The 12,612-nt window shown below is 57.7% G+C and overlaps 1 protein-coding gene across 1 annotated transcript in view; it reads left to right on the top strand.

Moving 5' to 3' along the window:
* Nucleotides 1-30: 30 nt before the first annotated feature.
* Nucleotides 31-12,612, top strand: part of LOC121365346 (chromodomain-helicase-DNA-binding protein 8-like) — a 15,002-nt gene continuing 2,420 nt past the window's right edge. Inside the window, exons 1-8 of the mRNA XM_041489445.1 lie at nucleotides 31-149; nucleotides 2,291-2,534; nucleotides 4,891-4,977; nucleotides 5,315-5,404; nucleotides 7,749-7,892; nucleotides 8,597-8,852; nucleotides 10,477-10,579; nucleotides 11,429-11,614. Of these exons, the coding sequence (XP_041345379.1) occupies nucleotides 2,316-2,534; nucleotides 4,891-4,977; nucleotides 5,315-5,404; nucleotides 7,749-7,892; nucleotides 8,597-8,852; nucleotides 10,477-10,579; nucleotides 11,429-11,614 (1,085 nt within the window). The 5' untranslated portion in view covers nucleotides 31-149; nucleotides 2,291-2,315. The remainder of the gene's footprint in view (nucleotides 150-2,290; nucleotides 2,535-4,890; nucleotides 4,978-5,314; nucleotides 5,405-7,748; nucleotides 7,893-8,596; nucleotides 8,853-10,476; nucleotides 10,580-11,428; nucleotides 11,615-12,612) is intronic.

Raw genomic sequence — 12,612 nt, 5'->3', positions numbered from 1 at the left:
CACCTGTCTCACCTGTCTCACCTGCAGCCCCGCCCCCAGGCCGGCGCCTGGCAGAAGCTGGAGGCGTCGCGCGAGTACAAGAACCAGAACCGGCTGCGGGAGTACCAGCTGGAAGGGGTTAACTGGCTGCTCTTCAACTGGTACAACAGGTGAGCTCACCTGGCCAGGTAACACACCTGGGACAGGTAACACACCTGGGACAGGTAACATACCTGGGACAGGTAACACACCTGGGAACACCTGGGCCAGGTAACACAGCTGGGACAGGTAACACACCTGGGCACATCTGGGACAGGTAACACACCTGGGCAATGGGGCACACCTGGGGAACTCATGGACTAGGTGCATGTTACCTGTCCCAGGCGTATGCCAGGTGTATGTTACCTGTCCCAGGGGCTCCTTACCTGTCCCATGTGCACCTTACCTGTCCCAAGTGTATCTCAGGTGTATCCCAGGTGTAGGTTATCTGTTCCAGGTGTATTCTAGATAGGTGTTACCTGGCCCAGGTGTATGTTACCTGTCCCAGGTGTATCTCACCTGTCCCAGGTGTGCCTCACCTGTGCCAGGCGTGTCTCACCTGTCCCAGGTGTATCTCACCTGTGCCAGGCGTGTCTCACCTGTCCCAGGTGTGTCTCACCTGTGCCAGGTGTGTCTCACCCGTCGCCCCCCGCAGGCAGAACTGCATCCTGGCGGACGAGATGGGGCTGGGCAATGTGTGTACCTGTCCCAGGTGTATTTCACCTGTCTCAGGTGTATGTTACGTGTGCCAGGTGTGTCTCACCTGTGCCAGGTGTATGTTACCTGTCCCAGGTGCACCTTACCTGTCCCAGGTGTATCTGAGGTATAGATTTTTGTCCTAGGTGTATCCCAGGTGTATGTTACCTGTCCCAGGTGCATCTCAGGCCTATCCTAGCTGTCCTTTACCTGTCCCAGGTGTATCTCACCTGTCCCAGGTGTGTCTCACCTGTCTCAGGTGTATGTTACCTGTCCCAGGTGTATCTCACCTGTCCCAGGTGTGTCTCACCTGTCTCAGGTGTATGTGTAGGTTACCTGTCCCAGGTGTATTCTAGATAGGTGTTACCTGTCTCAGGTGTGCCTGACCTGTGTCAGGTGTATCTCACCTGTCTCAGGTGTGCGTTACCTGTGCCAGGTGTATCCCATGTGCACCTTACCTGTCCCAGGTGTATCTCAGGTACAGCTTACGTGTCCCAGGTGTGTCTCACCTGTACCAGGCGTTTCTCACCTGTCTCAGGTGTGTCTCACCTGTCCCAGGTGTGCCTCACCTGTGCCAGGCATGTCTCACCTGTGCTAGGTGTATCTCTCCTGTCCCAGGTGTGTCTCACCTGTCTCAGGCGTGTCTCACCTGTGCCAGGTGTGTCTCACCTGTGCCAGGTGTGTCTCACCTGTCCCCCCCCGCAGGCAGAACTGCATCCTGGTGGACGAGATGGGGCTGGGCAAGAGCAGCCCCTGTCCCTCAGGTGTATGTTACCTGTGCCAGGTGTATCTCACCTGTGCCAGGTGTGTCTCACCTGTCTCAGGTGTATGTTACGTGTCCTAGGTGTATCTCATGTGCACCTTACCTGTCCCAGGTGTATCTCAGGTACACCTTACCTGTCCAAGGTGTATCTCACCTGTCCCAGGTGTATCTCACCTGTACCAGGTGTGTCTCAGCTGCCTCAGGTGTGTCTCACCTGTCCCAGGTGTGCCTCACCTGTGCCAGGCGTGTCTCACCTGTGCCAGGTGTATTTCTCCTGCCTCAGGTGTGCCTGACCTGTCTCAGGTGTATGTTACCTGTGCCAGGTGTATCCCATGTGCACCTTACCTGTCCCAGGTGTATCTCAGATGTATCCCAGGTGTAGGTTACCTGTCCCAGGTGTATTCTAGATAGATGTTACCTGTCCCAGGTGTGTCTCACCTGTACCAGGTGTGTCTCACCTGTGCCAGGTGTGCCTCACCTGTCGCCCCCCGCAGGCAGAACTGCATCCTGGCGGACGAGATGGGGCTGGGCAAGAGCAGCCCCCGTCCCTCAGGTGTATGTTACCTGTCTCAGGTGTATCTCACCTGTCCCAGGTGTATCTCACCTGTCCCAGGTGTGTCTCATCTGTCCCAGGTGCACCTTATCTGTCCCAGGTGTATCTCAGGTGTATCCCAGGTGTAGGTTACCTGTCCCAGGTGTATTCTAGATAGGTGTTACCTGTCTCAGGTGTGCCTGACCTGTGTCAGGTGTATCTCACCTGTCTCAGGTGTGTCTCACCTGTGCCAGGTGTGTCTCACCTGTCCCCCCCCGCAGGCAGAACTGCATCCTGGCGGACGAGATGGGGCTGGGCAAGACGATCCAGTCGATCGCGTTCCTGCAGGAGGTGCACGGCGCAGGTGTGCGCGGGCCGTACCTGGTGATCGCGCCGCTCTCCACCATCGCCAACTGGGAGCGCGAGTTCGGCACCTGGACCGGCCTCAACACCATCGTGTACCACGGCAGCCTGGCCAGCCGGCAGATGATCCAGCAGTACGAGATGTACTGCAAGGACGCCAAGGTGAGCTCACCTGGGCACACCTGGGCAGGTAACACACCTGTATGGGGGCTGTGACACACCTGTATGGGGTTAGTGACGCACCTGTATGGGGTTACTGACACACCTGTGCAGCCTGGCCAGCCGGCAGATGATCCAGCAGTACGAGATGTACTGCAAGGACGGCAAGGTGAGCTCACCTGGGCAGGTAACACACCTGTAACACACCTGTAACACACCTGTATCGGGTAAATAACGCACCTGTGTGGGGTTACTGACACACCTGTGCAGCCTGGCCAGCCGGCAGGTGATCCAGCAGTACGAGATGTACTGCAAGGACGCCAAGGTGAGCTTACCTGGGCAGGTAACACACCTGTACGGGGTTAATAACACACCTGTATGGGATCAGCGACACACCTGTACACAGTGTGGTGTACCACAGCTACCCGGCAGGTGATCCAGGTGGATGCCACGCCCCTGAGTGCCAGCCAGGTGTGCTCACCTGTCCCACCTGTGACACACCTGTAACACACCTGTATGGGATCAGTGACACACCTGTACACAGTGTGCCGTACCATAGCAGTGTGGCAGGTGATCCAGGTGCAGCAAACACCCCTGACTGTCAGCCAGGTGTGCTCACCTGCCTCACCTGTCCCACCTGTGACACACCTGTGACACACCTGTATGGGATCAGTGACGCACCTGTGCACAGTGTGGTGTACCACAGCAGTTTGTCAGGTGATCCAGGTGCAGGAAACACCCCTGAGTGCCAGCCAGGTGCGCTCACCTGCCTCACCTGTGTGGGATCAGTGACACACCTGTGCACAGTGTGCCGTATCATAGCAACGTGGCAGGTGATCCAGATGCAGCAAACACCTCTGTCAGCCAGGTGTGCTCACCTGCCTCACCTGTGACCCACTTGTAACTCACCTGTGACTCACCTGTGACCCACCTGTGACCCACCTGTGCCTCACCTGTGACCCACCTGTGACCCACCTGTGCCTCACCTGTGACCCACCTGTGACCCACCTGTGCCTCACCTGTGACCCACCTGTGACCCACCTGTGCCTCACCTGTGACCCACCTGTGACCCACCTGTGCCTCACCTGTGACCCACCTGTGACCCACCTGTGCCTCACCTGTGACCCACCTGTGACCCACCTGTGCCTCACCTGTGACCCACCTGTGACCCACCTGTGCCTCACCTGTGACCCACCTGTGACCCACCTGTGCCTCACCTGTGACCCACCTGTGACCCACCTGTGCCTCACCTGTGACCCACCTGTGACCCACCTGTGCCTCACCTGTGACCCACCTGTGACCCACCTGTGCCTCACCTGTGACCCACCTGTGACCCACCTGTGCCTCACCTGTGACCCACCTGTGACCCACCTGTGCCTCACCTGTGACCCACCTGTGACCCACCTGTGCCTCACCTGTGACCCACCTGTGACCCACCTGTGCCTCACCTGTGACCCACCTGTGACCCACCTGTGCCTCACCTGTGACCCACCTGTGACCCACCTGTGCCTCACCTGTGACCCACCTGTGACCCACCTGTGCCTCACCTGTGACCCACCTGTGACCCACCTGTGCCTCACCTGTGACCCACCTGTGACCCACCTGTGCCTCACCTGTGACCCACCTGTGACCCACCTGTGCCTCACCTGTGACCCACCTGTGACCCACCTGTGCCTCACCTGTGACCCACCTGTGACCCACCTGTGCCTCACCTGTGACCCACCTGTGACCCACCTGTGCCTCACCTGTGACCCACCTGTGACCCACCTGTGCCTCACCTGTGACCCACCTGTGACCCACCTGTGCCTCACCTGTGACCCACCTGTGACCCACCTGTGCCTCACCTGTGACCCACCTGTGACCCACCTGTGCCTCACCTGTGACCCACCTGTGACCCACCTGTGCCTCACCTGTGACCCACCTGTGACCCACCTGTGCCTCACCTGTGACCCACCTGTGACCCACCTGTGCCTCACCTGTGACCCACCTGTGACCCACCTGTGCCTCACCTGTGACCCACCTGTGACCCACCTGTGCCTCACCTGTGACCCACCTGTGACCCACCTGTGCCTCACCTGTGACCCACCTGTGACCCACCTGTGCCTCACCTGTGACCCACCTGTGACCCACCTGTGCCTCACCTGTGACCCACCTGTGACCCACCTGTGCCTCACCTGTGACCCACCTGTGACCCACCTGTGCCTCACCTGTGACCCACCTGTGACCCACCTGTGCCTCACCTGTGACCCACCTGTGACCCACCTGTGCCTCACCTGTGACCCACCTGTGACCCACCTGTGCCTCACCTGTGACCCACCTGTGACCCACCTGTGGCTCACCTGTGACTCACCTGTCCCAGGGCCGGCTGATCCCCGGCGCGTACAAGTTCGACGCGCTGATCACGACGTTCGAGATGATCCTGTCGGACTGCCCCGAGCTGCGCGAGGTGCAGTGGCGTGTGACCCACCTGTGACCCACCTGTGACTCACCTGTGACTCACCTGTGACCCACCTGTGACCCACCTGTGACTCACCTGTGACACACCTGTGACCCACCTGTGACACACCTGTGACCCACCTGTGACCCACCTGTGACCCACCTGTGACTCACCTGTGACTCACCTGTGACTCACCTGTGACACACCTGTGACACACCTGTGACCCACCTGTGACCCACCTGTGACTCACCTGTCCCAGGGCCGGCTGATCCCCGGCGCGTACAAGTTCGACGCGCTGATCACGACGTTCGAGATGATCCTGTCGGACTGCCCCGAGCTGCGCGAGGTGCAGTGGCGCTGCGTGGTCATCGACGAGGCGCACCGCCTCAAGAACCGGCACTGCAAGCTGCTGGACAGCCTCAAGCACATGGAGCTGGTGAGCCACACCTGGGGATACACCTGGGCACACCTGGGCACACCTGGGCACACCTAGAGACACACAGGGTCACACACAGACACACACCTGGGGGCACGCACCGCCTCAAGAACCGGCACTGCAAGCTGCTGGACAGCCTCAAGCACATGGAGCTGGTGAGCCGCACACCTGGGCACACCTGGGCACACCTGGGCACACCTGGGCACACCTACCTGGGGTCACGCAGCGCCTCAAGAACCGGCACTGCAAGCTGCTGGACAGCCTCAAGCACATGGAGCTGGTGAGCCGCACACCTGGGCACACCTGGGCACACCTGGGAGCACACACAGACACACACCTGGGGTCACGCAGCGCCTCAAGAACCGGCACTGCAAGCTGCTGGACAGCCTCAAGCACATGGAGCTGGTGAGCGACCTGTTCTCACCTGCAGGAGCACAAGGTGCTGCTGACGGGCACACCTCTGCAGAACACGGCCGAGGAGCTCTTCAGCCTCACCTGTCCCACCTGTACCTCACCTGTTTTACCCATTTTACCTGTGTTACCTGTCTCACCTGTGTTACCTGTGTCACCTGCAGGAGCACAAGGTGCTGCTGACGGGCACACCTGTGCAGAACACGGTCGAGGAGCTTTTCAGCCTCACCTGTCCCACCTGTGTCTCACCTGTGTTACGTGTCTCACATGTCTCACCTGTCTCACCTGTGTTACCTGTTCTCACCTGCAGGAGCACAAGGTGCTGCTGACGGGCACACCTCTGCAGAACACGGTCGAGGAGCTCTTCAGCCCCACCTGTCCCACCTGTGTCTCACCTGTTTTACCCATTTTACGTGTCTCACCTGTCTCACCTGTTCTCACCTGCAGGAGCACAAGGTGCTGCTGACGGGCACACCTCTGCAGAACACGGTCGAGGAGCTCTTCAGCCTCACCTGTCCCACCTGTGTCTCACTTCTCTCACCTGTATCACCTGTTTTACCATTACCTGTGTTACCTGTCTCACCTGTCTCACCTGTTCTCACCTGCAGGAGCACAAGGTGCTGCTGACGGGCACACCTCTGCAGAACACGGTCGAGGAGCTCTGCAGCCCCACCTGTCCCACCTGTGTCTCACCTGTTTTACCCGTTTTACCTGTGTTACCTGTCTCACCTGTGTTACCTGTGTCACCTGCAGGAGCACAAGGTGCTGCTGACGGGCACACCTCTGCAGAACACGGTCGAGGAGCTCTGCAGCCCCACCTGTCCCACCTGTGTCTCACCTGTTTTACCCGTTTTACCTGTGTTACCTGTCTCACCTGTGTTACCTGTGTCACCTGCAGGAGCACAAGGTGCTGCTGACGGGCACACCTCTGCAGAACACGGTCGAGGAGCTCTGCAGCCCCACCTGTCCCACCTGTGTCTCACCTGTTTTACCCGTTTTACCTGTGTTACCTGTCTCACCTGTCTCACCTGTCTCTTACCTGCAGGAGCACAAGGTGCTGCTGACGGGCACACCTCTGCAGAACACGGTCGAGGAGCTCTGCAGCCCCACCTGTCCCACCTGTGTCTCACCTGTTTTACCCGTTTTACCTGTGTTACCTGTCTCACCTGTCTCACCTGTCTCTTACCTGCAGGAGCACAAGGTGCTGCTGACGGGCACACCTCTGCAGAACACGGTCGAGGAGCTCTTCAGCCTCACCTGTCCCACCTGTGTCTCACTTCTCTCACCTGTATCACCTGTTTTACCATTACCTGTGTTACCTGTCTCACCTGTCTCACCTGTGTCACCTGTGTTACCTGCAGGAGCACAAGGTGCTGCTGACGGGCACACCTCTGCAGAACACGGCCGAGGAGCTCTTCAGCCTCACCTGTCCCACCTGTGTCTCACCTGTTTTACCCATTTTACGTGTCTCACCTGTCTTACCTGTGTCACCTGCAGGAGCACAAGGTGCTGCTGACGGGCACACCTGTGCAGAACACGGTCGAGGAGCTTTTCAGCCTCACCTGTCCCACCTGTGTCTCACCTGTGTTACGTGTCTCACATGTCTCACCTGTCTCACCTGTGTTACCTGTTCTCACCTGCAGGAGCACAAGGTGCTGCTGACGGGCACACCTCTGCAGAACACGGTCGAGGAGCTCTTCAGCCCCACCTGTCCCACCTGTGCCTCACCTGTTTTACCCATTTTACCTGTGTTACCTGTCTCACCTGTGTTACCTGTGTCACCTGTGTTACCTGCAGGAGCACAAGGTGCTGCTGACGGGCACACCTCTGCAGAACACGGCCGAGAAGCTCTTCAGCCTCACCTGTCCCACCTGTGTCTCACCTGTTTTACCCATTTTACGTGTCTCACCTGTCTTACCTGTGTCACCTGCAGGAGCACAAGGTGCTGCTGACGGGCACACCTCTGCAGAACACGGTCGAGGAGCTCTTCAGCCTCCTGCACTTCCTGGAGCCCTCCCAGTTCCCGTCCGAGGCCGAGTTCCTCAAGGACTTCGGCGACCTCAAGACCGAGGAGCAGGTGAGGAGCGCACCTGGGCACACCTGGGCACACCTGGGCACACCTGGGCACACCTGGGGGGGGTTGGGAGGGCTTTGAGGTCGTGGCGTGGTCTTGGAGAGGAGTTTGGGGCTCACCTGAGCACACCTGGGCAAGTTGGAGACTTCCTGAGCCTTGCCCACCTGTCTCACCTGTCCCACCTGTGCAGGTGTAGAAGCTGCAGGCACTGCTGAGGCTCCTTACACATCTCACCTGGCTCAATTGTTTTACCTGTCCTTTACCTGTCTCACCTGTCCTTTACCTGCACAGGTGCAGAAGCTGCAGATGGTGCTCAAGCCCACGATGTTGTGTGTCCATTACCTGTCTCACCTGTCTGTTATGTGTCTCACCTGTCCATTACCTGTGTTACCTGTGCAGGTGCAGAAGCTGCAGGCGCTGCTGAAGCCCATGATGCTGTGTGTCCCTCACCTGTCCATTACCTGTGTTACCTGTGCAGGTGCAGAAGCTGCAGGCGCTGCTGAAGCCCATGATGCTGTGTGTGTCTCACCTGTCCGTTACCGGTGTTACCTGTGCAGGTGCAGAAGCTGGCTGAAGCCCATGATGTTCTCTGTGTCTCACCTGTCCCTCCTGTCCCTTACCTGTGCAGGTGCAGAAGCTGCAGGCGCTGCTGAAGCCCATGATGCTCTCTGTGTCTCACCTGTCCATTACCTGTGTTACCTGTGCAGGTGCAGAAGCTGCAGGCGCTGCTGAAGCCCATGATGCTGTGCCGCCTCAAGGAGGACGTGGAGAAGAACCTGGCGCCCAAGCAGGAGACCATCATCGAGGTGGAGCTGACCAACGCGCAGAAGCGCCTCTACCGCGCCATCCTGGAGCGCAACTTCGCCTACCTGGCGCGCGGGGCGGGGCACGGCAACGTGCCCAACCTGCTCAACACCATGATGGAGCTGCGCAAGTGCTGCAACCACCCCTACCTCATCAACGGTGAGCGCGCCTGGGCACCTGGGCACACCTGGGCACACCTGGGGACACACCTGGGTACTCAGAGACACACCTGGGCACACACCTGGGCACACCTGGGTACTCATAGACACACCTGGGCACACCTGGGCACACACCTGGGTACTCAGAGACACACCTGAGATACACCTGGGGACATACAGATACACCTGGGCACACCTGGGTACACCTGGGGACACCTGGGGACACTTGAGTACTCATAGACACACCTGGGTACACACCTGGGCACACCTGGGCACTCGTAGACACACCTGGGTACACACCTGGGCACACCTGGATACCCATAGACACAGCTGGGATACACCTCAGTGCACACAGACACACCTGGGTACACACCTGGGCACACCTGGATATCCATAGACACACCTGGGATACACCTGGGGACACTTGAGTACTCATAGACACACCCGGGCACACACCTGGGCACACCTGGATACCCATAGACACACCTGGGATACACCTCAGTGCACACAGACACACCTGGGCACACACAGATACACCTGGGCACACCTGGGGACACCTGGGGACAGCTGGGGACATACAGATACACGTGGGGACACCTGGGTACACCTGGGCACACCTGGGCACTCATAGACACAGTTGGGTACACACCTGGGCACACCTGGATACCCATAGACACACCTGGGATACACCTCAGTGCACACAGACACACCTGGGCACGCACAGACGCACCTGGGCACACACCTGGGCACACCTGGATACCCATAGACACACCTGGGATACACCTCAGTGCACACAGACACACCTGGGCACACACCTGGGCACTCATAGACACACCTGGGCAGACACCTAGGCACACCTGGATATCCATAGACACACCTGGGGCACACCTGGGCACAGGAAGGTTTTTCTGGGGATATCAGAGGTGGTTTGATGGAACCGTTGGTGGTCAGGGGTGGTCAGTGATGGTCACTGATGGTCACTGATGGTCACTTGAGGATCTCAGGGCTGGTTTGAAGGAACCATTGATGGTCAGTGATGGTCAGTGGTGGTCAGTGAAGACCATCAATGGTCAGTGGTGGTCAGTGATGGTCCCGTGAGGATCTCAGGGCTGGTTTGATAGAACCATTGGTGGTCAGGGGTGGTCAGTGATGGTCAGTGGTGGTCAGTGATGGTCACTGATGGTCACTTGAAGATCTCAGGGCTGGTTTGATGGAACCATTGCTGGTCAGTGATGGTCAGTGATGGTCAGAGATGGTCACTGATGGTCACTGATGGTCACCTGAGGATCTCGGGGCTGGTTTGATGGAAACATTGATGGTCAGTGATGGTCACTGGTGGTCAGTGATGGTCACTTGAGGATCTCAGGGCTGGTTTGATGGAACTGTTGGTGGTCAGTGATGGTCACTGATGGTCACTTGAGCATCTCAGAGATGGCTTGATGGAACCATTGATGGTCAGTGATGGTCAGTGATGGTCACTGATGGCCATCAATGGTCACTGATGGTCACTTGAGGATCTCAGGGCTGGTTTGATGGAACCATTGGTGGTCAGTGATGGTCACTGCTGGTCAGTGATGGTCAGTGATGGTCACTGCCGGTCACTGATGCTGGCCACCTGTCCCCAGGAGCGGAGGAGCAGATCGTGGCCGAGCTGCGCGCCTCGCTGCCCGCGCCGGCGCCGCCGGACCTGGCGCTGCAGGCGCTGGTGCGCTCGGCCGGCAAGCGATGGTCAGTGGTGGTCAGTGCTGGTCACTGAGGGTCAGTGGTGGTCAGTGGTGGTCATTGATGGTGACTGGTGGTCACTGATGATCAGTGATGGTCATTGAAGGCCATCAATGGTCAGTGATGGTCACTGATGGTCCTCAGAGGAGGTTTGGTGGAACCATTGGTGGTCACTGATGGTCACTGATGGTCAGTGATGGTCACTGGTGGTCAGTGATGGTCAGAGATGGTCACTGATGGTCACTGATGGTCACCTGAGGATCTCGGGGCTGGTTTGATGGAACCATTGACGGTCAGTGACGGTCAGTGGTGGTCACTGATGGTCAGTGGTGGTCACTGGTGGTCACTGATGGTCACTTGAGGATCTCAGGGTTGGTTTGATGGAACCATTGGTGGTCACTGATGGTCAGTGGTGGTCAGTGATGGTCACGTGAGGATTTCAGGGCTGGTTTGATGGAACTGTTGGTGGTCAGTGATGGTCACTGATGGTGACTTGAGGATCTCAGAGATGGCTTGATGGAACCAGTGATGGTCACTGATGGTCAGTGAATGCCATCAATGGTCACTGATGGTCACTTGAGGATCTCAGGGCTGGTTTGATGGAACCATTGGTGGTCAGTGATGGTCAGTGATGATCAGTGATGGTCACTGCTGGTCACTGATGTTCATTGGTGGTTACTGGTGGTTACTGATGGTCAGTGATGGTCAGTGATGGTCATTGAAGGCCATCAATGGTCACTGATGGTCACCTGTGGATCTCGGGGCTGGTTTGATGGAACCATTGATGGTCACTGATGGTCGGTGCTGGTCATTGAAGGCCATCAATGGTCACTGATGGTCACCTGTGGATCTCAGGGCTGGTTTGAAGGAACCATCAGTGGTCACTGCTGGTCACGTGTCCCTCACGTGTCCCTCACGTGTCCCTCGCGTGTCCCCAGGAGCGGAGGAGCAGATCGTGGCCGAGCTGCGCGCCTCGCTGCCCGCGCCGGCGCCGCCGGACCTGGCGCTGCAGGCGCTGGTGCGCTCGGCCGGCAAGCGATGGTCAGTGGTGGTCAGTGCTGGTCACTGAGGGTCACTGCTGGTCAGTGATGGTCATTGATGGTGACTGGTGGTCACTGATGATCAGTGATGGTCATTGAAGGCCATCAGTGGTCAGTGATGGTTACTTGAGGATCTCAGAGGAGGTTTGGTGGAACCGTTGGTGGTCAGGGGTGGTCACTTGAGGATCTTGGGGCTGGTTTGAAGGAACTGTTGGTGGTCAGTGGTGGTCACTGATGGTCACTGATGGTCACTTGAGGATCTCAGAGATGGTTTGATGGAACCATTGATGGTTACTGGTGGTCAGTGATGGTCATTTGAGGATTTCAGGGCTGGTTTGATGGAACCATTGGTGGTCAGTGATGGCCAGTGATGGTCAGTGATGGTCGCTGATGGTCAGTGATGGTCACTAGTGGTCACTTGAGGATCTCGGGGCTGGTTTGAAGGAACTACTGATGGTCAGTGATGGTCAGTGCTGGTCATTGAAGGCCATCAATGGTCAGTGGTGGTCACTGGTGGTCACTGATGGTCACTTGAGCATCTCAGAGATGGCTTGATGGAACCATTGATGGTCAGTGATGGTCAGTGAATGCCATCAATGGTCACTGATGGTCACTTGAGGATCTCAGGGCTGGTTTGATGGAACCATTGGTGGTCAGTGATGGTCACTGCTGGTCAGTGATGGTCAGTGATGGTCACTGGTGGTCAGTGATGGTCACTTGAGGATCTCAGGGCTGGTTTGATGGAACCATTGACGGTCAGTGATGGTCACTGATGGTCACTTGAGCATCTCAGGGATGGCTTGATGGAACCATTGATGGTCAGTGATGGTCAGTGATGGTCACTGATGGCCATCAATGGTCACTGATGGTCACTTGAGGATCTCAGGGCTGGTTTGATGGAACCATTAATGGTCAGTGATGGTCAGTGATGGTCATTGAAGGCCATCAATGGTCACTGATGGTCACTGATGGTCACTGATGGTCACTTGAGGATCTCAG

This window comes from Pyrgilauda ruficollis, unplaced genomic scaffold, assembly GCF_017590135.1.
Source record: "Pyrgilauda ruficollis isolate IOZ18807 unplaced genomic scaffold, ASM1759013v1 scaffold934, whole genome shotgun sequence".
NCBI lineage: Eukaryota > Metazoa > Chordata > Aves > Passeriformes > Passeridae > Pyrgilauda > Pyrgilauda ruficollis.
The sequence above is the reverse complement of the archived record's forward strand: the minus strand, read 5'-3'. Positions and strand labels throughout refer to the sequence as shown.